Source organism: Populus trichocarpa, chromosome 5 (assembly GCF_000002775.5).
Source record: "Populus trichocarpa isolate Nisqually-1 chromosome 5, P.trichocarpa_v4.1, whole genome shotgun sequence".
Taxonomy (NCBI): domain Eukaryota; kingdom Viridiplantae; phylum Streptophyta; class Magnoliopsida; order Malpighiales; family Salicaceae; genus Populus; species Populus trichocarpa.
Genome location: NC_037289.2, coordinates 21940380 through 21966191, shown reverse-complemented (window position 1 = coordinate 21966191; position 25812 = coordinate 21940380). Strand labels below are relative to the sequence as shown.

Genomic DNA, 25812 nt, shown 5'->3' with positions numbered 1-25812 from the left:
TTTTAGACTAACCTTCTTCTTCTTTTATTTTTAATTTATTTAAGGAATAAGGGTTTAGATAAAACATCTCCACTATGAAGTTGAAATTCCAAATTTGCTTCCTTTATATTCCTAATTTTAGTATTTTACCCCACTTGTTTTTTTCCAGAAAAAAAAATTACATTTGGCATGCAGCATCTTTTTATAAACTCACATTTCACACTGCGTTTTATTACTTAATTTCTGGCACCGGCCAGCCCGTACTAGCAATAAAAACAACCATCCCAGAATTTTTTTAATCCCAACCGACCTTTTCTTAGTCTCCCCCTTCTTCCTTTAGTTCTTAAACTGTTGCTAAAAATGGACCAGGCGCCTGTTTATGTCCCTTGCCTTGTAAATTTTGGGTCAATTACAAATTTGTTAAGTGATATTCTGGGAGAAACGAACAGTGGCTGAACTAGAATGTTAGTAGTTCAGCTATGTTATGTCAAGTCAAGAAAGGTATTGACTATTATATTACATAGTTTTTTCCAAAAATTATTTTTTTAAAATGTATTAATTTTTTTAAATGTATTTTTATTTTTAAAATCGGCACATTAAAACCATTAAAAAACATTAAAAAAATTAATTTAATATTTTTTCAAATAAAATACACTTTTAAAATATAAACAAACACAATTTTAACAACAACAACAATAATAATAAAAAAACATCCTCTTAAACTGAATGTTGTAGTCAAATAAAGAATGGGCATTTATAAGACCTTTTATTCCATAGAAGGGGAAGGAAAAAAAGGATTGAAATCACATAGCACTTTATTTTACATTGTGTTTGAAAGTATTGTAATGATTGTTTTTTAAAATATTTTTTTAAAATATAATAATTTTTTTTTAAAAAAATATTTTAAATATTAATATATTAAAATAATAAAATTATTTATTTATTTATTTATTTATGAAAGTCCATTTCTGCAGCGTTAAGAAACCACACAGTTGTCTTGAAGCATGGAAGATATTTCCCAACTCTGGAAAAGAAGTCTTACCCACTTTCTCCCGCCTGTACAATTTAGAATCTAATGACAGTACTCCACAACTCTCGTGTCAGTTTTAGTTAGATGGAATAAGTGTCAAGCAGAAGCAAATGTCGCATTATCTAAAAGTGAAACAGAAATTCTCCTAGCATGTGCATATGTACAGTCATTATTTTTTCCTTCCTTCTGACGAGGGGAAGAAAAGGAGGGATTGCTTAACTTTAATTAGGCATGCACATGCATGATGCAATGGCATGTTTTCGTGCTTGAACTTGCTCCTAATTCATTGTCTCTTCCTAGTCCCGCAAAATATTTCTTAATTCAACATCAGATCATCAAGCTTGCCTGTAGATATAATGATTATTGCAGCATCTAAGTAAAATAGCCAGAAGAAAATAGAAAATAGCCTCAATTGATCACGGGCGTCGATCTAAGATTTTGGTTGATTATTGCACCTCAAGACACTCACAGACATATTTTGTGGGAGTGGGTATTCCTCTCACACCTTATTCTAGGGTTTAATTTTAGGCACCGACATTGTTTAGAAGGTTAGTCATTCTCCTCAAGCTAGACCCTAGCTTATTTTGCTTCATATATTCTCTCTGGACCCCATACAAGGTGTCTATTCTGGTCTATATTCTCTATCTTTTTTCTAAAAAATATAGTTTCTATCCTCCTAATTTGACCCTGTGCATGTGTATAAATTACGATTTTTTTTGTGTGCGGAGAATTAGGGTTAGCTCTCCTTGGACCTAGCTACTAGCTTAGCTTAGGAATTAGGATTTAAATTTCATTTCCCTTGCTTCCAATCCATAGGCCATAGATGCCAAAATAAGACTACAAAATGAATATAATGGTAAGAACAGCCGCTTGTTTTATAGAAAGATAATATATAATGCGGGTGTGGCCTGGTGCAAGGTGTGCGTTTCCATTTGCTTGGGAATAGTAGCCAAACTGCCAAAAGTAGTGGGCTTTATCATCGATTCATGCTCACCTCACATGGCTCCCCTAACTCTCTCAGTACTCTCGTTCTTTCAAGCGAAGACGGCCTCATTGAAGAGGGCAAAGAGCATGGAGCCACAGTGGATGCCTCCTGTGATAATCATTTGTTAACAATATATTTAGCAATTTTTAAGTCTTCCAATGAGATTTATGTTAAGTTAATAAATCGATGCACTTTAAGCATATACTAGTGTTGGGGGCACAACGCTTTGCTTGCGGAGTAAATTAACCTAAAGTTGGATGAGAAGTTGTATTCTCAAGTACAGACAGCGAGCCATTACATCACTTCACTAAAATTCTTAAAATGACTTTCCGCCGCTTGCCCCTGCGTTTTAACACTTTCGGCCCATCACTCGTAAGCGGCGAAGCACGATGGCCTCCTCTTGTTTCTCCTCTAGTGGGCCCGTACCGGCCCAGCCCACGGGGATTTAAAAAACATTAAATGGTGTTTTTAAATTTTCTTCTCTTAAGCAGTGCATGTACTGTAGCCCAACCACACAAATCACCAAGCGTGATCCCCCCACCACCCACGATTATTCTCTTTATTATGTGACTCAACATAATATGCATGATCTGTAAATATCTATCTTGCAGTATTGGAGCCCTCGTTACGAGTTTGAGCAAGCAATCCGTGCCGTTGACATTTTTACGTGAGATCATAGCTATAAAAAAATCAAGCTATAGATTATGTCATGATGATGGCAAACCATAAAAGAATTCTCAATAATAATTAATTTTTTTAATTTAAATTTATTAATTGATTCAAAGTCTCGAGAGCTGATAAGTTTTTAGAAATATATATATTATATGATTTAATTAGGCATAGATAATAAATTAAGATTGATTAAAGGTTTAGAAAGATAAGGATGGCTTTTTATGATGCAAGCATCAATTATCATTACAATGGACCGTTGAGGCACATAACCTGTCAGATATATAAAAAGAACAAGCACTCTTATCAACATGACGTCACCTGTGATCCACCACTGTAATGGACGATCCTCGTACAACCAGAATAATCACCACCACTTTCGCAAAAAATAAGGCAAGCAAGCGGTCTTCTCTTCCTTCTCCTTTTACTTCACCATACTGATTTTATTTATATGGATTTATATCGTAAAAAAATCAATAAAAAAACAAAATGTTTCTCACCACTAGATCTATGATCTATCCCTAAGACTATTTTCAAGCAACCATTATTCTCGCCGTGGAAAGTGTTTAGAGAACATTCATTTCTACTTATTGGAGGTCTAAATGATATTTATTACTTGAAAAACAAAGATTATCATTAACTTTTTTTACTTTGAAAAAAATATTTTCCCACTTTTATAATAACAATAATAATTATATTTTAAAAATTAGATTATCATTACTATTTTCACCTCTTCAAACTACTAATTTACAAATATAAAAATTTTATTTTCCCACTTTTATAATAATAATAATAATTATATTTTTTTCTTAAGTTTACTATAATGGTAATATAAGAAAAATTGATTACAGCAATAAAGTATTTTTACAGGTGAAATATGTATAATTGATATAAGAGTTTTTCTAAGCAAACTAAAAAAGAAAGAGAATATACATGAAGGGTAAGATAGGTATCATAATTAAAGAATTACTTTTTTTTTAAGAAATAAATTATAAAATATTAATTTATTGATCTTTTAAAAAATAACATAAAACTTAAAGATCATTTTTCTTTTTTCACACCTTTTCCATAAATGTTTCGGTCGATGGGTCCTGAGTAAATTATACTTTCTCTCCGATATTATATTTGACGTTAACTGTAAAACAATTAATTCTCAATAGAATTAGTATTAAACTATTAATTGAAGGGTGACCGGAGGATAATTTTTATCTCTGTAATTGAATGCTGACTTGAAAATAGGCTGACTAAAAAAATAAATAATAAATAAACCCTATGCTGCAGCAAATAATTAAAGAAAAAACAATTACAAGGATGAATGGTCCAATGAAATTGACACAGGCTGACAAAATACTTGATAATGCTAAACTTGAAAGCGGGTTTAAGTTAGCATCAAATGAGCTATTCCATACTGGAAAAGTTTTTCAAGCAAGGAAGAAGAGTGAAAACATACAGCTAGCCAGTATGCGTAAAGTTGTGGTTATGAGCACAGCAAAGCCGTGTCCCTGTTCTTTTGCAATTGTCATTCCATGTCAAGGTAAGCCCCTTTATTTTCTTTTTGTTGAGCATGATTACCCTTTTTTTTTCTTTTTTGAATTCAATCTTGAATGGTTTAATGTGTGGTTGTTTTGTATTTTAGTCCACAGTTTCTCAGTTACTCATAGTTTAAAGATTTTAATGAATTCTGGGCAGGATCCCTTTTCTTCAACAGACAATCTATTTTTTTTTCTCGGTTAAAAAAGTGAAGTAAGGAAAAGAATGATGTTATGTATCTGGTTGTGACATATTCTAATGCTGATTTTGTCCGATTCATGATTGACAACCTTAATTAAAAGTCGAAGGAACTGGTCTGATGCACAATATAATACGGTTCCTGTTAAATTTTAAAAGCATGAATCTTATGTCGTAGCACACCTCAAAAGTTCGATGAATAAATCTTGTATTGTTGAAGGTTTGGTGATTTTTATGTTTGTGTCTCTGTTGATTGCTGTTCATAGATGACCAAGTTTCAATTCTTATACGATGCTTCTGTTTGTATGAAAATGATATATTGGATTTGAGATCTTACTCAGCATTTTGTTTACTTGATCTGCCAATGCTTAAGACTGTATTCAATTTCATGCTTCAGCAATCTGATCCTTTAAATCTTTGATCTGATGTAACAAGATGGAATTTTGAGTTTTTGTTGGCAGGTTTGGGACGAATCCCTTATAATTTTTCTTCGTGTTCGTTCTTGTTATGATATTAAAAGATGGCACATGGATACAATACTAACTATTCTTTCTGCTAAATTCATTGCTTATATTTTCAGGGTCAAGCTTGAGAGACTCTTGAATCATGAAGTTTAAAGAAGGGAATTTGGTGGAGGTTTTAAGAAGAGACCATGAGCCATGTGGTTCGTGGTTTCCCGGAAGTGTAGTTTCGGCCCGTGGCAATTATTGTAAAATTAGGTACAAATCAGTTTCGGACAACAAGGGAGAGCCAGTTATGGAGAAGGTGCGTGAGGAGGATGTCAGGCCTCAGCCCCCTCATAAAAAAAGGAAAAGATGGATGGTTGGTGATGTTGCTGAGATATTTGATTTTCAATGCTGGAGAGAAGGAAAAATTGCAAAGGTGTTGAATAATAACCTCTTTGTTGTGAGGCTGTTCGGGTCCATCCAACTCAAAGAATTTCATGAATCGAGCATAAGGATTCAGCAGGCCTGGCATAATAATAATTGGTCGGTGATAGGAAAGGTATTTGTTTTCCTGCTTATGCTTATGCTTTGGTTTACCTTCAATTTCTCCTTGGCTAACCCTTTCCAGCTGTTCAAAAATCTGCCTCCTCCCTCTGTATAAATGCTAGTTTATCATACTTTGAGGTTGAACTGCATTTTGATCTGCAAACTGAATGTTTGACATTCTCTTTCTAATATTGAATTGCATGCAAAAGTTCTTGAAAAATCAGCTTAATAGTAAGCTTTTCTTGACTTTTCTATATGAGATCTTGTGCATGTGTGCTGCTGCTTGTGAACACCACCAGTCTTCTGATATTTCTGATAGTTTATCATACTTCTGGTCTTAATGTATTATGTCACTGCAATGTTTCATTTAACCTGTTTTCCTCTGTTTTAAATCCATGTATTTTCTAGTCATTCACTATCATATGGCTAGAAGTCTTCTTCTTTGAACCCAGTGTGTCTTGCTGCTCTTGATAGAAGTCTTTGTTTATTTGCTTTTAGTTTTCCTCTGCTGTGCATCCACACACTCGTATGAGAACAATTACAATTTATTTTGACGAGAATTGTGTCATTTTATTCTTCTAGTCCAAATGGTAAAGGTTTCTAACAAGTTTTGTAGGGAGAAGCTGTTACTGATATCCGAATAACTTCAATTGCAGGTTACTCAAAATATAGAACACTCCAAAAAATGTGCAGAAAATAAGTCAAAGCATTCTGGTAGCTTGGTGCGAAGGGCTCTGGTACCAGTGACGAGGAAAGATCCATGCTTACTAGAGAAAGATGGACAAAAACACCTTAAAGATGGACAGCATAATGTCAAAATGGGTCTTGACCAGCATCATCTTGAAAGATCTTCAAAGGACCTGGTTTCTTGTATGGAAGGATGCCACAAGCAACTTGTACGGAATCTTCCTTTTTTTAAGCGGGCAGACAACATTTCTTCTGAAAAATTAATAGCGGATGAGAAATTTAAGGGATCTAGTGAGATGAATGCCAACATGGTAAAAGCAACTACTTATACTTCTTCCAGGCCTCTTTTGACTGCAGATAGCAACCAAAGTTCTGTTGCTAGCTGCAGTTCTAATGGCTTCGCCGACTCCTCCAGTCATAATTTCCAAACACCATTGGATAATGCATCCCATAGGTCAGATGCCGAGTCATCATTTGTTTCCTTTTCTTTCATCAAGCGTTTAACTCCTTATTTTGAACAAAAGCTAGAAGCTGAAATCCATGAGCTAGAGTTTCATGCTTATCGGTCAACTGTGCAGGCATTATATGCCTCAGGTCCCTTAAGTTGGGAGCAAGAGTCACTCCTAACAAATCTTCGCCTATCCCTTCACATTTCAGACGAGGAACATCTTCTCCATCTGAGGCAACTATTGTCCACTCAGGTCCTGTAATCATCTTCTTTTCTTCATCACCTTTTTCTTTGTAGGTCTACACAATGATAACTCTGGAATTGGTTCCAGCTGATTTCAAACTACTTCATGGTTGGTGGCCTCGTTTCAACTTCTGATTGTACATCAATGTTCCCGTGTACATTGTTTTGAAATATTCTTGTTTCTGTTCCTGATGCTTGCTAATGATAGAAATCCTTGTCTTGCACGTGCTCTCGGAATTCAGCACCTCACCAGATAAGGTTATACGTATGAATAGAATGTTTTGGTCTGTCTTGTTAAAACTAAGTTGGCTTGCATGGCACTCGTGAAGATCCACCGCCAAGTATCATGCCTGCTCATTTCTATCAGGTAGTAGACTGCATATACTGGACTGTGGTTCTATCACAGGAAAGGGCTTATATGATATTATAGGATGGATATGGAGGCGTTTGTCTAACAATTAGCCACCTGCTATGGAAATTATAGTGTTTTTCGGCTGCTTCTTGAAGCCTTGAGAAGTTGAAATCGATCCATTTGAAATCAAACAACAAGTTAGTTTCTGCAACATTGATCTATCCTACATCTAATTTCTGGAAGTCTGGTGCAAACCATTCCAACATAGCAGTCTCTTCGCAAGTGTCATAAGATCCATTACATCTGGCTGTTTACGGTGCGTGCGCATATGAACACGTAGGATATTTTGGTCTTCTAAAATCTAGCGTCGCACCTGCTGTTTCAAGACAACAACGACCGATATTTCTGGCTCAGGGTGTAAAGAACCCACGGAACCCCTCAAGTCAACCCCGCTTCAAGGGAATAATATTGGCAGCTTTGTTTTTTAAAACGGGGGGATTTCTCGTATGGAGCTCCTTATATATATATGCAAATGCAGTATTGAGTTGCACCGAAGTTCCTTCCAAAATATAATGGGGTGAAAATGCAAAGAGCGGTTTATAATAAGATTTGTAGCGCCTCTGAAATTCATCAAAAGCTCAGAACCACCACCATGTTAAGACTTGTTGTGATTTTCCCGTGTTGACTGATTATGTTTGCCGAAAGAGTTGATTTTGTAAAAACGAGAAAGGATCGTGCCCTTTTCTCATTAGCACATTGTTTCAAGCTAAGTGACGGTTGTATAGCGCGGAAACTGGTTTCTGGAAATGTAAAAAATCCCATTCTCAATAACTATCAGGAATTTGTCAAATAAAACAAAATAGCGACTGGTGTTAACATGTTCAGCTGCTAGATGGGAGGATACCGCTTTGACGTCCTTGAGAGAGTGAGAATCTCTTAAATGTCATTGATTTACAATTTTATGAAGAGGAAATGGCTGTAGTATCAGTTGTCAAAACCCAAAATTTCTCTATTGCAGTGGGAAAATTCATTGACCATTCGCTAAAATAATAATCGTGCTGTCATATTTCACAAATCTGTTAGATAACAGTCTTGAAGCTTCCAGCAACAAATGCTACAAATCAGAGTATCCTGCACACGCAACCTTGTGATTTTTGAGGCCCCTCAAACCATCGATCCCACAATGGGTTTGCAGGGCCATTTGTTCTGTAATGGAAGAAACCAATGAATGAACATCATAGACGATAACAAGAAGTCATAAGAGGAAAACAAGAGGGCATATTGAGGGTGTTAGTGAAGTTACAGTGAGAGAAGTGGATCGGGTATGTTCTCCACATTGCGCAGCAACCTGAAGAACAACAATTAAAACATATTCAATCCTAAGAAAATTCTTAACAGCTTGGAGAAGAGATTGAGGAACTCTTGAGCAAATCCCATAGTTCTGAAAAAACAAAAATCATTTGTTATACTTACTCTTCACACACAGTTGATACATTATCTGTCTTTTCGAGCTCCTCCAACTCTTCCTAAAAAAGTGTATGAAACATTCAAAATAAGATGAATCCAGAATACACTCTGCCTACAACTGAGTCCATGCCAATGATGCATAATTAAATGAACATGAAGAAATGGAGATGATAATGCCCCCACATTGATCTGCATAGCATGGCTGAGAAAAACATTTTGAGTGAGGAGCAAACCTCGACTCCTACCATTAACCTCCACACCAACAAAGTGGTCGCATTTCAAAACCCTATTGAATATGCCAGGTTAAAGCAGTTGTTTTTTATTCAAGAAATACAGTCAGGAGTAAATGCATAATAAACCTGTAGCTAGATGGTGATTTTCATAGACATGTTGATGTTTTACTCGCTTTTTCTAAATTCTCCAGTCACAATGTCAATGGGGTACTGTACTTAATCATAAGCGAACAGTTCGAAATAGCCACAAGTATACAACTAGAAATGCTCCATCCCAATGCTATAAGCAACAAAAGGACTAAACTCTTCCTAACATCTGAGCCAAAGCTCAACTGCTATGATGCTTTGTGTGGTATACAAATATTTCCCAAGCATAACAATACAGCTCTTGAAACAAAATGTTAGCCATGAAACTTAAAAGTCACTCCATTGACTAGAATCATCGAAAGAGATTGAAGAGCTTCGACCATAGCTTTCAAAAACAAAATTCAATGAGCATGGTCAAGTAATATGGGTTGGAAAACAACAGTGTAGTCAAACAGTCCAACTTTCTATAGCTAAATAAACACAACAGAATTCATGTTAAGATACAAGTCATCAAGACTAGACACCAAAGATGAGAAGTATAAATTATGTGCTGCATTCTTCAAATTTCCCCCCAAACCATTCCTACTTAATAAATCCCAGAACTTTGCGCATGACTTTTAGTCCACTCCGAAAAATTGCAACATGTTAGGCTCTGCCAATTTAGATAGCATAATTGCCTTCCCCATTTATATTGACAATGAACTCAATTTCCAACCAGAAAGGATCATTTTTCCTATACAATCATCTAGCTCCCACCAAGTTCCCGTGATCTCTCTTTCTTCTTTCCATACAATTCAATCAAAGCATAAACTTTTTCGATGCCGATGTCCAGTCCAAACCCAGTCAGCGGGATTAAGCATAAACCTAAGCCAATGTCCAGACATGCTAAAAAAGAAAAGCTTTCCGGTGATCTAGACAGAATAAGCTAAGGTCTTAACGACATCATGGGAGAAAACTACTTTCCCATAAAACCAAACCTAAACGGCACATCTCATACGCTAATAATGTAGGCTGTCTGTAGCATTTAAAATATCCAACACAAAAAAAAAAGTTTCAAACTGACCTCCAAAAACTTCATTTCTTGCTCCACGCGCTTTAGTTCAGCAAGAATCCGATGTTTTCCTCTCGTATCAGCTCCCGCCGACGCACCTCCCCCTCCACCACCACCACCACCACCACCACCACCACCACTAACTTGTTCATCAGCCGACGACGCCGTTTCAGACTCCATTCCTTTTTCGGCCACGATTGAGTTCCTACTCCTCCATCACCACTTGTTGTTTTTTTAACATAAAAATATCTCACTTCACTGCATTAAATTGAAAACAAGAATCGGTACATACAGCCCTACGGATGGATCTACAACCAAACAAACTGCTAAGAAAGAATGCCCGTACAACTCTTGGACTTTTTGGGGGGGTTTTATTACTGCGTCCTCCTGCTCCTCCTCCTCGAGGCTCCAGTGGCTCTTGTCTCTTATTATTTTATTTAAGAGGCAGAAAATACAGCGACTTTCTTTTCTTCTTCCCTTTGAACAAAGCTGCTTTACTTTTTCTAACAAAAATTAAATAGTAAGAGATTTCTACTATCCCACGAGTCTGCCGACTAGTCTACTTCCTCCTCCTCCTTCTTCTTCTTTTTTTTTTTTAATGAACTAGACAACTAATCTACTTCCATTGCCATTGCTTTTTTTTATACCTTTTATAAATTAATGGTTATTCAAATGGAAATTTTAAATTCTTTAAAGATCCATATTTTTCTACCTTTTTCTTTAATAATATAATTTTCAATGTGTGATTTACTTTGCTAATATTTTAATTTATATTTCATTAAAATTATATTTTACATTCCAGATTTCATTCGTCATTCCATACTTGCACACACCAACATGTTCGCTGTCCTATCTGAGTTCACCCCAAGCAAATAAAGAGCCAAACTTAAACATGTTTCTTGTTGTTCATTGATGCCATTGTCAATTCTTCTTGCAAATTTACTTCGAAAACTTCACCTCTTCGCAGGTTGTATAAATAAGCAACTAAAAAACAAAGAAGACTTGTGAGATTTCCATATCAGGTGCCCCAGCTAAGATTGTTTCGGCATTTTGTTTTTCTTCTTATAAAATATAGAATACTTTACATGGACATCCACTCATTGGTGGCAGCCACCACCATCAAGATGCCGTATTTATCTTGGCAAAGTTGCCTTTCTTGTTAGGCACCCCCCCACACTTTTAGGCTGTCGTTTTTGTTTACTTCTGTATATTGGCACCTGCCATTTTTTAATCCATGAAGTCTCAAAATCATTAAATTATTTATAAGAGGTATTTAAATACATATTTGGTATTATAATGTAAAGTATTTTTTATTTAAAAATAAATTAAAATAATTTTATTTTTATTTTTAATATTATTATATTAAAATCACAAAATAATATTAATTTAATATTTTTTCAAGATAAATATATTTTTAAAAACACTAAAAACTAAAAATTAGCATAACATTAGTTTATCATACTATTCATGAAACTTGAATCCAATTATCTATGGCAACGAGGGAGAAGGAAAATGAACACAGCCCACTTCAAATGTTGCTTCCATTCACACTATTTTACAGCCTTAATTGTTTGGACTTAAACAGAAAATGTCAATTAAACTTGCAAATTAAAGCAACATTAAATGCAGAAATGCCACACAATTAGCACAAGAAATCCCATGTCATTGTGCATCCAGGTCGTGTTTATTATTTTACAACTTCACCCCAGATTAAAAATCTAACGAAGGAGAAAGGAAATGTAAGAACACACAACGATATGAAGAAAAAAGAGGAAACATTTTCAAATAAGCACAACCAAATCATCAAGCCATCTCAACCTCTTTTGATACAACTTGAGGGAACTCTTCAACACCATGGAGTGAGTTGTGCTTGGACTCGTACTTTTCCCCATCACCCCACAATGCATAGGCTTCTTCTCCGTGAATAGCATCATCACCAGTTTGCAATTCCTCATCAGTCAATCTTAATGGAACTACCAACCGAATCAACAAGCATATCGCACTAGTGACAAAAACGTTAAGAACAACCACAAAAAGAATTCCTAGCAACTGAACGCCCATTTGCTTGAGTCCTGCAGCGGTCCTGCCATTTTGTAGGCCATAGGCAAGTCCTATGTAATGCTGCCAGTCCTTTACCATGTAAAAGATGCGGTTGAGCTTCGGATTAGCAAAAAAGCCTGCGAGGATGCCTCCTAAGCTCCCTGCAACAGCATGGGTGTGGAAAACTGCCATGGTGTCATCAACTTGTTTGAGAAGCCATATTTTCTTGTGCAGGACCATCATACTGTACCATGGAATGCTTCCGGACAATATCCCCATCAGGATGGCAGCCCAACCTTGCACAACTCCTGTTCAATGGTAATTTTCTTACTTCAATAAATTTGGCCAACAGCAAGCTAGTTTGACTAATCTTATGTAATTTTACGGAGTATATTTTATATATATGCTAAGAGTCCGACTCACCATCAGCCATCACATCGCTGTGTCTATGGACTAGTGATGAGTCCAAAATTTGTTCCTATTTAAGGATGTAGATGCTTTGCATTTGCGGTCCTTACAAACTTTGAACTCATGGGATATAATCACCTAACAGACTAGCTAATACTATAATTAAGTTATACTACAAAAGTCGATGTTCACAATGTTTCTTTAGTCTCTTAAGAAATTTAATTGGTTTGATCCGATATTGCCAAAAGATAAAGGCCTTGAAAAGATCAAAATTAATTTGCAGAGGATAATGGCCAAAAAAGGCAAAAACAAGTGTATCGTTATATATATGGGCGTGATATTACCGGCAGCAGGGGTGATACAAACGAGACCAGTGATCATGCCTTGTGTGGCTCCGATCACAGAGGGCTTTCCAAAGAAAACAATGTCAAGAAGGAGCCAGGTCAACAAGCTGGTAGCAGTGCACACATGGGTGTTAAGAATGGCCAGAGATGCATCTGTATTGGCAGCGAAAGGACCACCGCCGTTGAAACCACTCCACCCCATCCAAAGCAGCCCAGCACCTGCCAGCATCAGTAGAATGTTGTTTGGTGGGAACCTTTCCCTGTCCTTGTTTGTCCTTGGTCCCACCTGTTCCATATAAACCGTTAGCATTATATGAAGTTGGATTTTCCACTTTTATCCATCATCTTCATAGGCTTTTGAGCCTTTTTTTTTTTTTTTTTTGTATTATATGGATACTAGCTAGTAACACTACAAGTTTCTAACATATGTCCCGTTTTAACTGAGCCATGTGTGCTAGTTAGCAGTTAGTTACCCAATAAGCTGCAGTAAAACCAGCAACGCCAGAGGAAAGGTGAATGACATATCCTCCAGCGTAATCAATGATCCCTAGCTTAGCTAACCAACCACCTGGACACCAAAGACTATAAGCAGTGAAAGTGTAAGAGAAGGTAAGCCAAAGTGGTACAAACAGCATCCACGCATGAAAATTCATCCTTCCAAGCAACGCCCCAGCCACCAGAATCAACGTGATCGCAGCAAACACAAACTGGAAATAGACCAGGGTCGCACTAGGCAAGTACCCAACATAGGCTTTGTCCAAAAGAAACTTTTGGTCCAAGGAAATATCGGGCCTACCAAGGAAAGGAAGCATTTTGTCTCCGAATGACATGTGGTAGCCCCAGCCCACCCAGCACACGAGCACAGCCGCGAAGGCGTATAAGGCCATAAACGCGGAGTTAACAGCCCATTTCTTTTTCACGATACTGCCATAAAGGATCACAAGGCCCGGCACACTTTGAAGACCCACAAGAGTTGCTGCCGTGAGTTGCCACGCGTTGTCTCCTTTGTTCATCCACTCCGGGCTTGCCTCATCGGGCAATAGGTTGGTTGGAATTTCTGCCATTTGGACTGAGCTTTGTCTTGGACTACGGCTTTTTTGCCTCCGATATACAGGAGGTGGTGTTGAATCTTGAAGCACACAGGGTGCGATGATATTTAATTTGGAGGGTGCTGTATTTGCGCCTATATATAGGTGAAAGTAGTGGGCGAATCTGCTCCTGTGCTTTCTCTAAGGTGCCTGGACTCTGCCCCCGTAATCGGCTTTTGTTAAGTTACTTATTAGCCCTAGCATCGATATTTTTGTAAACTGAAATTTGTCATATTGAGGGTTAAACAAGTAATGTCATTGTCTAACAAGAAAAAAAAAGAAGAAACTCAAGTACTGTGTCTTTCTTTGGTAAGCGGAGAATCCTACGAGTTTGGAATCTCGGCAATGAAATGCTCGCCGGAAGTTGGCTGTTATAATGATACTACCTAAGGAATGAAAGATACGTTAACAAATGATAGGGTATTTTCTTTGTTTTTTCCTTTGTTATAAAAGATACAGCTTTTGGCCTGATTATATTAACATGTATGGGAACAGCTTATAATTGATCTAAACGCAATCGTCAATGTTTTGGGGAATATTTAGCGACACGGGAATGATTTTGTCAGGTAATACGTTGATCGCATTCGTGTCAAGCAGTAAAAGCCGTTGAAACGGAAAACTCATAGACAGCAAAGAGTTGTGAAATCCATCAGAATCTTGGACTGGAGGAGCAAGCAGAAAAAATATCATCTTTTGTGCTAGCAATCAGTACATTGTGCTTGAATATATATAAATTACAACCGATCACCTGCATCAAACTGGTAATTAAAACCGATGGCTGTGAAAAGGGCTGTAATTAATGACTTTGTAGCACCGAATAGATGTCGAAATTCTCTCATTACTTGAGTCGTAGGATTATCTGTGGATTCTACATGGATTCCGACTTCCATCCACTCTGTATCATTTTGTTTTTCCTTTACATTCAATGTGTTAGTTTTAGTACCACTACCTTGTAAAGATTTTAATGTCGATTTGATAAAAAAGATAAAAAAATAAAAGATTTTTGTCCATGAAGGTTCTATGGCCAGCTGGCTTCGACCTTTTCCAATTAACTTTTGTGTTCCAATTTCCAGTGCCAGCAAGAAGAAAGATTCCTCACATTGGCTTGGGCTTGGGCTTGGGCTATCACTACCAAACCCAACGTGCTTCGATCCAGGTAATGTATTGCCCGAGCCCAACACTGCCTTATAATTTTTTCCATGAGATTCTTAATATTTTATATTAGTCCAATATGTATTATTTTAAGTAGAATATAACTCAAAATATCATAAGTGTGAATTTACACTTTAACCCTTTATTTCTATAAAAAAACAAGACTCAAGAGTTATAAATATATCATGAATCCTTAAAACTCAAGGTTCATAGTCTCTTCATTCTTAATATTTTCAACATACATATTTTCAGAGCCTCTTTATCTAAAATATCATTGTATTTTCTCTCTCTACAAAGTTACTGACTTAAGCACTCATGAGTCCCCACATTTATCAAAAGGGACCTTTTACAAGTATTGGTTATTAATCATTCGAGATTTTCATATTAAGCCACCAAATACCTTGGCTAGATAGAATAGATCAAATTGTTTGAAATAAAAGATTAACTGATTATCTAACACGTCAATCTTATTCTTAAACATCTTGTATTTTAATACCTCATCAAATTGGATCTTAGTTCTTGAATTTAGAATGGAAATTGATTCATTTAACATTTATTTAACAAAGAAAACAAGAAAGATAACTTTCATTTAAGGATGGGAATGACAACATAGATTATGTTTTGTACTATTCATACCTGAACAATACAAAATCATTATTTAAACCCAACCCAAACTTGATTAGGTATGGATTTTTTATACCCAAACCCATTCCGATCAGGTTTTGGGTATCCATCAAGTATCCATAATTCAAATTCAAACCTAAACTTGAACCCAAATAGTGGTCAATAAAACACATTATTCATGCACTTTCAACTTTTTTTTATTGTTCTTATAAATTAAAAATAGAAAATATATAAATATTGAGCCTAAATCTATATAATACATTTGTTGGCTTAAACCAAACTAGTACAATTATTGTGTAGTACAAAGATGAGCTCATTAAGCATTTTTGTATCTCTGTATTCATACTAGTGCTTGCAAAGGACTTGTAAACATGTAAAAATAATACATCAATATAATTATAGCTGAACATATTTAGTATTTGGTTATATAACTTTGGATTTTGCTGGAAATATATATATATATATATATATATATATATATATATATATATATATATATATCCAATCTATTATTGTGCCTCCAGTTATAAAATAGTTAGGTCATTTATGGATGATGATTCATGATTTTCTAATGACTAATCCATTTAAGACATATTTTTTTATGTGAAAAAAATCAAGTTGCTTTGGGTTAGGCAATGCATACTCACCGCCCAACATCAAAACCAGAGATGACATGTTTGGTTTGTCTTCTGGCCTTTGTTGCATGCATAACAAACCCACATGAATGCATCTTAACACTTTAGATACAAAATGAGGATGATCTTTAAAGTCTTAAAAAGCTTAAGAATAAGGTGAATTAGAGCTTTATTGCAAATTCTAAAAATTTAAATTTCAATCATGCTTAAAAAATTGACACCATATATAATATCAAAAAACACAAATTAAGGATATAAGGATAGAGAAAGAAGCACACCAATTTTTATAGTGGTTTAGATAATCGCCTACTCCACTTATTGAACTTTTATTCAATTGTTCGCTATTAACTCATAGTTTTTTTAGCGGATGATACTTTACTAGTTACATTAATTGTTTTCCATAATCAAAATTAGAAAACCTTACACAATGTTTTTCAAGGATCAAGATTTAAACCTTTCACAATCCTTTTCAAAGCTTAAGATTAAACATTTCACTTAATGGCTTGTAACTAAATATTATCCAAGTGGTTCAAGTATCACTTTACTTTCACAATAATTATAACTTTTACAAGAGTCATCACACTCCACGAGAGAACATTTCATAGGACTAAGCTTATATAATTATAATCCAACTCAAGAATGTGAATGAAATGTGGAATAAAAGCTTCTTAAAGGATCAAAGCATTAAGAGTATGAATTGTAGAATTATAAGAGTGTAAGAAAGTTTTCTCATAAAATCAAATGGGTATTTATAGGAGAAAAACTCACATTTAGTTGTTACTTTCATGAAAGAAATAAGAATAAGAGATTTTGATTTTTCAAGTGTTATTCTTCTTTGTGAGAAATAGCTACGAGCTTTTTTATTTTAGAAGAGACAAAGAGTTGTTACGAATAACTAGAGTGTTAGACACACTCATTCCAAAATCACTAGTTTTCCACCTAAGCTAATAATAGTTAAATAGTGTAGGAACACATATGATAAGTTATTTTAGCTAAAAATGGATAAGAAGCTTTGCTTTTTATAAAAATAAATCAAGTGATTGTATCAGAATATATGATTAACATGGTTTTTCATAAGGTATTTTTAACTATACAAGTCTTGGTAAAACAAATAACTTGGATGATGAATTTCGGCAATATAAAAATAATTTTGGATAAAATTTATTTTTATGATATCAAATTAAATTTTATAAAAACTTGATTAGATTGAAATGAACTTAGGCATATTCAAATCATATTTACATCTAAGGAGTCCATGTTGCTTTAAATGATGCATAAAGGTTTTAACAACATTAAAATTTTTAACAAACATATTAACTTCATTAATTATTGTTACTATCAAAATTAGCCATGAGGGTTTAAAAACCTTTAGGCTAATAGAAATGAGTTTATTTTTCAAATTTAGTATTACTAGGGTTTATTAGTTTTTTCTATATAAAAGGTTGTAGCCTTTTAACAAATGAAGACATGAATGAATAAAAAATAAATATATCAGAGGTATTTCTATAATTATAGTATTTTTAGCATTTGAGAGTTTTAACTTGTAACAAAACTTGTTATCCCTCGCTTAAATCTGCGTTGAAATCTCATTTTTTTTAGTATAGAATGGTGATGTACACGTTCTGTTTTCTCATTTTGATTTTTTTTAATTGTGTTTTCTCAGTACAAATTCAAATATTATCTCATTAAATTGGTTTAAATCAAGTTTTAAAACCAAGTAAAAACCTCCAATCACCAAGAACATGCAAGAAAAAAAAAAGAGACCACCAGCCAAAAAAACACAAAAAAATAAAAAAAATGATGTCATAAAAAAAAGCTTTGAAAACTAAAAAAGCAATATTGAAATCTGCAGTGCTCGGCAAGGAGTTGCACAGTACAAGACTGAACAGCAAAACACCTAGTAGTTTTAGTTTTTTTTTTTTTGTTGTTGTTAATTGTTAATTATTATAATATAATGTAATTTGGCCTTGAGGAAGGGGGTCAAGGCCCACAAAACACAAGAACACACTAATTAGTAATCACATCGTATTTCATGTCCTGTGCCTCCTTTATAGCCTTGAGTGTCTTGCGCCGACACAATTGTACATCAACAGCACGATGACGTTTTATAACTCAATGCACTGTGGAATTTGTCAGTACTCGTTGAGTTGTCAATTTCTACTTATTTGTTTAATAACTATCAAGTCTTTCCTTTTTCCTTGTCTGTTTTTCCTTATTCGCATGAGAATCCTCCCATTTGGCCACAGCATGAGGTGTACTTTTTAAAAATTTTAAAATTTTTAATTTCATCATTTTAAAATTATCAAATACACTAAAAAAATTAATTCAATATTTTTTATGACAAAAACATTTAAACGCAATTCTAATAAAAAATAAAAAAACAAACTGGCTTATAATCTCCATAGCTGCCTCTAGGTAATTTTCAATCCTTCCCATTTTTCTTCATGAGAGATCGTAGTGCTCTTTTTATAGCTCATTTCTATATAATCAATTTAAAAAATAAAATATTTTACATGTATAGCCAATATAATTAATCTGTACAATATTAGAAAAATATCACATAATTATTTAGAATATAACGACAATATATATGTATATATATATATATATATATATATATATATATAAAGAGTTCATTTTTTAAAAAACTCGAGTTTTATAATCACGTGACAAAGTAGTAGAGGGACTTATAAAGTTAAATTAAATGTACAGAAATCAATTAAACTAAATTATAATAGTAAGGGACCAGTATGGTTTTTTAACTTGCCCAAATTACGAAGCGTTACTTTGAAGCTGCTTGGTAACGTGTTTAAAATAATATTTTAAAAACATTTGAGGTTTTTTATTTAAAAATATTTTTTATTATTATTTTCATGTATTAATATTAAAAAATAATTTAAAAATAATAAAAAATACTTTTTAATATACTTTTTTTTTAAATACAATTTAAAAAACAAAATCATTTCCATTCATATCCTAAAAACCAGTGCTTTTGTTACCGGATTGGGATCCTTGTTTACCACCAACCCAACCCACTTCTACGCACATAAATCTCAAGTACCAAACCCACTGCATGTTCTGGTAACTGGTGGTAAGCCTCCTCGACAGCTGCTCTAGGTCACTTACTGGTTCTTTTATCTATATTTTGTTTCGGTTCTTGAGAGATATAGCGAGTAACCACAACCTTGCACACTAGAAACTTGTGCATCAACATCACTCTTTGAGCAACGACACACCACAGCCGATTAAGTTTTTTGCAAGTGGGTTTTCTCTATAATCTCCAAATTCATTTCTATTCCTCTGTGGGTTTCTTTGTTTGGTTCAGTCATGACCTCCTCAGTGTTCAATGGAGCTGAAAACCTCGCTCTAATAAGAGGCATAACCCCTAAAGGGTTAGGCTTTTTGGGGTCAGATTTGCAAGGGAGGCACTTTTCTAAAGTGAGTTTAATCTCTAGCACTAGAATCTCAAAGGCAAGAACTTTAACACCCAAGTGCAGTTTATCAGCCCCTAGGCCAGCTTCACAGCCTAGGTTTATCCAACACAAGAAAGAGGCTTTTTGGTTCTATAGGTTTCTTTCAATTGTGTATGACCATGTCATAAACCCTGGGCACTGGACCGAGGACATGAGAGATGAGGCACTTGAGCCTGCTGATCTCAGTGACAGGAATACGATAGTGGTGGATGTTGGTGGCGGCACTGGTTTCACCACTTTGGGTATAGTTAAGCATGTGGACGCCAAAAATGTAACCATCCTTGATCAATCTCCGCACCAGCTTGCAAAGGCCAAGCAGAAAGAGCCTTTGAAGGATTGTAAGATTGTTGAGGGCGATGCCGAGGATCTACCATTTCCTACCGATTATGCTGATAGATATGTGTCTGCTGGGAGGTATATCTCTGAATTACATGCCTTGCCTTTTGTTTGAACTGAATTATTGTTTTTGCTATTTGATACTGCGCTTTGTTGTGCTAAATTCTGGTTGTTTCATGTTTTGGTGGCCGAAGAAACAGTCATTTATGTTGGACTACAATGAGGCTTTTCTGCAAACTCTTTTATTACCTTTGAGCTTTTTAATTCCTTTTAAGAATTATCCAGAATGATTCTCCTGGTCAAAAATTCCATCGAATGGTTTTCGTGAATATGCTTTCCTGTAATTTGGTATCTACTTTCCAGAAGGCATCAGAACTTAAAAAAAATATAGTTCCGTCAAAGTGGCACCCGGCTAAAAAGTAGAAGGATTTGGAGAAAGTCATTGTCTTCAGTATTTTGCATGAAGTGGCTTCTCCTGAACTATAACCTGCATATCCCAAGTCTTACTTGATTTTAGCAAGCGATGGCCTCTATTTGGTTTCTATGAATCAAGTATGTTAATGGTTAGTCTACATGTTGGTAATGTACCATTGATGTAATAGAAGCTTTTGGGTAAGCTCTTAGGAGTGTGCATACATCAATTTTGGTCACTCAGTATGTAGCTTAAAGAGTAAGAATATGGTGGATTTTCAAGAAAAAATAAATAATTGGTGCTTTGTTGTTGAAATTTGAGCGAGGTAAACTTTCTTAATGATTTCTTATGGGAATTACATGTCTGCACCTTCTCAGTATTGAGTACTGGCCTGATCCCCAGCGTGGCATCAAGGAAGCGTACAGGGTTTTGAAGCTAGAAGGTAAAGCCTGCTTAATTGGTCCAGTGCACCCAACATTCTGGTTGTCTCGCTTCTTTGCTGATGTCTGGATGCTCTTCCCTAAGGAGGAAGAGTACATTGAGTGGTTCCAGAAGGCTGGGTTTAAGGATGTTCAACTAAAGAGGATTGGTCCAAAGTGGTATCGTGGTGTTCGTAGGCACGGGCTGATCATGGGATGTTCTGTAACAGGTGTTAAACCTGCATCTGGAGATTCTCCTTTGCAGGTAACTATTCTTGACTTACCATTGCATGATAATAACTACCCACTTTACTCTAGCTTTGCATGTCATTTAAATGGAGGTAATACAAGTCTGTTATTTGCACCTGGCTGGCTTACCTGCCATGTTATTTTTTGGTCTTTGCCATTGAGGTTTCAATTTTTAAATCATTATTAATTTAGAATTAGAGCTTATGTTTATATTAGTATGAAATATAAAACTCGAGTTATGAATTCGTTGTACTCTCTTAGAGATTCAATAGGAGTTTATTAATATTTGAGATGGCAGTGGATCTTGTAGTCTTCTATCATCAGTCTTTTCATTGCTGGGAGTAATTCACTCTTTTAGGTCATGGGGTTGCATGTAAACTTGACAACATAGAACCACCAGTAATCATCTCTGTTAAGAATTCCTGAAGCAAGTCATTGATCCATGTTCTGCAAAATGAATTCCAGTTGCTTGGATCTATTTTGTGCTGATCCTGGCTGAAAGGGGATGAGCTTGTAATTCTGAACAGTTCAGGTTCCACCAAGAAAAGAAAGAAGATTGTTGCACTATTGTAGAACTTCTTTAGGTTCTAGATATAAATGAACTTGGTTTGAGCTTCCAGATTTGAATCTTGATCCTGCAATGATATAGGATTTTTGGAATTTTCCAATATAGCATTTTAGGAGAAAGTTGACAAATTGAAAGCTAGAATCTGATCGATAGGTTCCCTGCTGAGAAAGAATATGATTTAACACACAACATTTGTATTTAGGCTTAATTTCATCATCTTTGCACCATTGAGATCAATATCACGGCCTACATAATCATCATCACAGCATGGTTTTGGGCCCAAATTCTTGAACAGCTAAAATGATGAAATTGAGAAAATTCTTGTCGCCCTGTTTACGGGCACCACAACTTTTGGTTTTAATAGTGGCATGGTCAGATTCCTGCAACTGACTGGAAAGTAGTTTGAATGCAAGGTTTTAGTTGACTTACGATTTAGTATGTGGCCATGAAACTAATGCCCTTGGAGCAATTGAGATTGGGAATCTATTTGAAAATTATGCCTTGTTCTGCAATTGCAAGCTTCTTTACTAATCTTATCTTTCACCTTTGCAATGTTTCCTTTTCTTTTACCACAGCTTGGCCCAGAGGCAGAGGATGTGTCAAAGCCAGCGAACCCGTTCGTCTTCTTTCTGCGCTTCATTTTGGGTGTCATGGCAGCAACGTACTATGTGTTGGTTCCCATATATATGTGGCTCAAAGATCAGATTGTACCCAAAGGTAGACCAATCTAAGAGAGAGGTTAGAGCTGCTTGTAGTCCTTGAGTTTCATGCATTCCCCTGTTTTGTTTTTCTAATCACAATGCTTAACTCATAGGCATGCTGTTATATCCAACCCTAGGTGGGTTTTAAACTCGAGTTGTTTATTTAAAATCTCCTAAAATTATTCGTGGCATTTCTTCCCCATCTCCTCCAGTTCTCTTTAACAAGCATTGATGATTTTAAAAAGCCATGCCAAGGCTGCTCGGATATGGAGTTTCTTCCAACAAAATAGGACTAAAGCCACTATGCTTGAGACAAAGCGATGCTGCTCTTCTATGAAGAGCTCCTGACAAATTTATATAAGCAAAAATAGCCCCTTAAGCTACGAGGAAACAAACGTCCCAGGCCCCAGTTTTTCTTCCCCGTCCATCACATGCAATTTGCACGGCATGAATAAATACTTGCGATGGTTATGAATCATGAGGTTAGAGAGAAATATATTCGAATGAATCCCGAGTAATGCTATTGCTGCAGAATATAGCCTTCTCGAGTAGAATAATCCCATGTTAACACTTATTCTGAATTAATTTACTGTTAAGTGTCTCTTCCAGTTTTGCTATCCCTGTTTAAGTCTTCATCTCCACCAGATAAACACGAAAACGTCAATTGCATCATCCCCGGTGTCCCCTAACCGTTTGATCCATGGGATTATATCTCCGTCCGTGGTAGCTGAAAGTTACATCACCGTTGATTTGCTAAAAAATGGATTTTATGAAAAAGGTAGCCATTCGCATTAAAGCTAACCGGAATAAAGGTGGTTGTTGGTTTTGGTTCCCGATTGCCGAGTGTTCTGGTAGCTGATTTGTTTCCTTAAAGCAAAAGGCAGCTATTAGTTAATTAATAAGATAGATGGCCGTGCTACTCCAAGAGTTAATTTATTTTTTTCCATTGGAGAAAAGATATTAAAATGATGTAAATATTTTTTTAAAAAAAATATTTTAAGATTCTGGTCATTAATTTAATAAATTTTAATAAATTTTGTTAATTTAATAATATGATTAAAACATAAAACATCAACAAATAAAACGGAAAAAAAATAACAACGATTCAATACAAAAAATAAACACTTGTCAATATTATAAAAATATATATTTATTAACAATAAACTAAAACTGCTCGGTGTTTTACTGTGCAAGTCCATAGTGAAACGCTAATCAGTTTTTTTTTTTTTTGTTTTTTTTTTCATTTTTTTTGTTTTATTTTTTTTGTTTTATTTTTTTTCTTTTTCTATGCCTTTATAGGTTTTTTTTTTTTGCTTTTTTTTTGTGTTTTTTTCTTTTAATGAATTTGTTTTGTTTAATTTAGTTTGTTAATGTTAATTTTTTTATTTAGTTATCAGATTTTTATGACACGGATCCCGGGTTTGACCGGTTAACCTGGTTTGACGAGTTAACTCGAATTTTTTTTTTTTGCTTTTTTTTCTTTTTAATTAATAACATGTACTCAAATTGTTCAATGTTTCACTATGCAATCCACGTGAAACGCTAAGCTGTTTTTTTTTTTTTTTTTTTTTTTGCTTTTAATGCCTTTATGGGTTTTTTTTTTTTTTTGCTTTTTTTCTTTTTGTTTGTTTTAGTGAATTTTTTTGTTTAATTTAGTTTGTTAATGTTAATTTTTTTTGTAGTTATCAAACTTTCATGACACGGATCCCGGGTTTGACGGGTTAACCTGATTTGACGAGTTAACCCGGAATTTGTTTTTTGCTTTTTTTCTTTTTAATTAATTTTTTTTCGTTTAGTTTAGTTTTTTAATGTTAAATTTCTTTCTATTTAATTATCAGACTTTCATGACACGTATCCCGGGCTTGACGGGTTAACCCGTCAATTTGTTTTTATATTTAGTTATCAAACTTTCATGACGCGGATCCCGGATTTGACGGGTTAACCTGGTTTGAAAGGTTAACCCAGTTAATTCAGATTTTTTTCTTTTTCTTCATTAGTTTTTTTTTTTTCCTGTTGGTTTTTTTTCTTTGTTTTTTTTAATTAATCTATTTAATTATCACACTTTTATGACACGACCTTGCAGCCAGACTCGCATTCAAGACTCTTGGGTCCGGTGTTGCAGCCAGCAGACTCACTTAAACTTGAGTCATGTAAGTTTAATATTATTATTAATATTATAAATATTACTCTTGAATCAAGCGTTGCAACTAAACTAAAGACTTTTGGGCATATCTTTGCAGAAAGACCTAACACTTTTAGATCTTAGCATTTTTTGATATTTTTTATGCAAGAAAAAAAATTTAACCCGTGGCGCGTGCCTTTGTTTTTTTTTTCTCTTTTCCTTTTTAAGCCTTTTATTGTGGATTGCACAGTACAGTCCACAGTGAAAAAACTGATACCTTTAGTTTTTTTTTTTGTCTTTTTTTTTTAATTTAGTTTCTTAATATTAAATTTTTTCTATTTAATTATCAGACTTTCATGACATGGATCCCAGGTTTGACGGGTTAACCCAGTTTATTCAGATTTTTTTTTCTTGATTAGTTTTTTTTCTTCCTGTAGGTTTTTTTTTCTCTTTGCTTTTTCCTTTTTAATTATTTTTTTTTAATTTATTTCATTAATAATAAATCTTTTTTATATTTAGTTATCACACTTTCATGACTCGAATTCCAGGTTTGACAGGTTAACCTAATTTGACGGGTTAACCCAGTTGATTCAGATTTTTTTTTCTTTTTCCTTATTAGTTTTGTTCTTTCGATTTCATCTTTTAATATTATATGCAGTCCACAGTGAAAAGGCTGAAACCTTTAGTTTTTTTTTTTTTTTTGCTTTTTTTATGCCTTTTACTGTGGACTGCACAGTGCAGTCCACGGTGAAAAAGTTGATGCCTTCTTTTTTAATTAATTTTTTTATTTAGTTTGTTGATATTAAATTTTTCTCTATTTAATTATCAGACTTTCATGACACGGATCTCAGGTTTGACGGGTTAACCCAGTTAATTTAGATTTTTTTTTTCTTTTTCTTCATTAGTTTTTTTCTTCTTATAAGTTTTTTTTCTTTTATTGTTTCTTTTTATTTAATTTTTTTTATTTAATTTAGTTCATCAATATTAAATTTTTTTCTATTTAGTTATCGACTGATGCTTTTAGTTTTTTTTTTTTGTTGTTTTTATGTCTTTAACTGTAAACTGCATACTGAGTCCACAGTGAAAAGGCTGATGCCTTTTTATTTGTTTTTTTTCTTTTTAATTAATTTTTTTCGTTTAATTTAGTTATCAAACTTTCATGACACGGATCCCGGGTTTGACGGGTTAGCCCAGTTAATTTTGTGTTAACCTGTCAATTTTTTTTTCTATTTAGTTGTCAAACTTTCACGACACGAATCCAAGGTTTGACGGGTTAACCTGGTTTGAAGG

At 34.5% G+C, this 25812-nt stretch overlaps 4 protein-coding genes across 7 annotated transcripts; 2 read left to right on the top strand and 2 right to left on the bottom strand.

The window, feature by feature from the left end:
* Positions 1-3979: 3979 nt before the first annotated feature.
* LOC7476871 (uncharacterized) lies at positions 3980-6985 on the top strand. Of its 3 annotated transcripts, none has more exons than XM_024601971.2 (4): positions 3980-4197; positions 4972-5396; positions 6040-6524; positions 6649-6863. In XM_024601971.2, the coding sequence occupies exons 2-4, from the start codon at positions 4998-5000 to the stop codon at positions 6671-6673; spliced, it is 909 nt and encodes a 302-aa protein (XP_024457739.1). In that variant the 5' UTR covers positions 3980-4197; positions 4972-4997; the 3' UTR covers positions 6674-6863. The 3 variants fall into 3 exon arrangements, with proteins under 3 accessions (XP_024457739.1, XP_002307616.1, XP_024457738.1); XM_002307580.4 differs by adding an exon at positions 4789-4852 and having other exon boundaries at positions 3981-4197; positions 6040-6985; XM_024601970.2 differs by having other exon boundaries at positions 3982-4197; positions 6040-6985.
* A 1116-nt stretch (positions 6986-8101) lies between these two features.
* On the bottom strand, positions 8102-10589 carry LOC7476870 (guanine nucleotide-binding protein subunit gamma 1). 2 transcript variants are annotated; one of them, XM_024601972.2, is made up of 5 exons: positions 10298-10589; positions 9964-10209; positions 8587-8639; positions 8417-8461; positions 8102-8319 (listed from the first exon to the last, which is right to left on the bottom strand). In XM_024601972.2, the coding sequence occupies exons 2-5, from the start codon at positions 10129-10131 to the stop codon at positions 8235-8237; spliced, it is 351 nt and encodes a 116-aa protein (XP_024457740.2). In that variant the 5' UTR covers positions 10132-10209; positions 10298-10589; the 3' UTR covers positions 8102-8234. The 2 variants fall into 2 exon arrangements, with proteins under 2 accessions (XP_024457740.2, XP_002306804.3); XM_002306768.4 differs by having other exon boundaries at positions 9964-10586.
* A 1004-nt stretch (positions 10590-11593) lies between these two features.
* Positions 11594-13916, bottom strand: LOC7454313 (ammonium transporter 2 member 4). The gene is made up of 3 exons (XM_002306767.4): positions 13217-13916; positions 12744-13029; positions 11594-12299 (listed from the first exon to the last, which is right to left on the bottom strand). The coding sequence occupies exons 1-3, from the start codon at positions 13805-13807 to the stop codon at positions 11755-11757; spliced, it is 1422 nt and encodes a 473-aa protein (XP_002306803.2). The 5' UTR covers positions 13808-13916; the 3' UTR covers positions 11594-11754.
* Positions 13917-19224: 5308 nt separating this feature from the next.
* On the top strand, positions 19225-22591 carry LOC7476869 (2-methyl-6-phytyl-1,4-hydroquinone methyltransferase, chloroplastic). The gene is made up of 3 exons (XM_002307579.4): positions 19225-20129; positions 20841-21147; positions 22275-22591. Exons 1-3 carry the CDS (start codon positions 19570-19572, stop codon positions 22428-22430), a joined length of 1023 nt encoding a protein of 340 aa, XP_002307615.2. The 5' UTR covers positions 19225-19569; the 3' UTR covers positions 22431-22591.
* The last annotated feature ends 3221 nt before the right edge of the window (positions 22592-25812 follow it).

Excerpts from the sequence above, each read along its gene's own strand:
- LOC7476869 (XM_002307579.4), top strand. The coding sequence starts at position 19,570 with ATGACCTCCTCAGTGTTCAATGGAGCTGAAAACCTCGCTCTAATAAGA. Across the intron at positions 20,130-20,840 it reads AGATATGTGTCTGCTGGGAG|TATTGAGTACTGGCCTGATC; the intron begins GTATATCTCTGA and ends GCACCTTCTCAG. Across the intron at positions 21,148-22,274 it reads CTGGAGATTCTCCTTTGCAG|CTTGGCCCAGAGGCAGAGGA; the intron begins GTAACTATTCTT and ends CTTTTACCACAG.
- LOC7476871 (XM_002307580.4), top strand. The coding sequence starts at position 4,998 with ATGAAGTTTAAAGAAGGGAATTTGGTGGAGGTTTTAAGAAGAGACCAT. Across the intron at positions 5,397-6,039 it reads ATTGGTCGGTGATAGGAAAG|GTTACTCAAAATATAGAACA; the intron begins GTATTTGTTTTC and ends CTTCAATTGCAG.
- LOC7454313 (XM_002306767.4), bottom strand. The coding sequence starts at position 13,807 with ATGGCAGAAATTCCAACCAACCTATTGCCCGATGAGGCAAGCCCGGAG. Across the intron at positions 13,030-13,216 it reads GTTTTACTGCAGCTTATTGG|GTGGGACCAAGGACAAACAA; the intron begins GTAACTAACTGC and ends TATATGGAACAG. Across the intron at positions 12,300-12,743 it reads TTGTATCACCCCTGCTGCCG|GAGTTGTGCAAGGTTGGGCT; the intron begins GTAATATCACGC and ends ACCATTGAACAG.
- LOC7476870 (XM_024601972.2), bottom strand. The coding sequence starts at position 10,131 with ATGGAGTCTGAAACGGCGTCGTCGGCTGATGAACAAGTTAGTGGTGGT. Across the intron at positions 8,640-9,963 it reads AAGAAATGAAGTTTTTGGAG|GAAGAGTTGGAGGAGCTCGA; the intron begins GTCAGTTTGAAA and ends ACACTTTTTTAG. Across the intron at positions 8,320-8,416 it reads CCCGATCCACTTCTCTCACT|AACAAATGGCCCTGCAAACC; the intron begins GTAACTTCACTA and ends CTTCCATTACAG.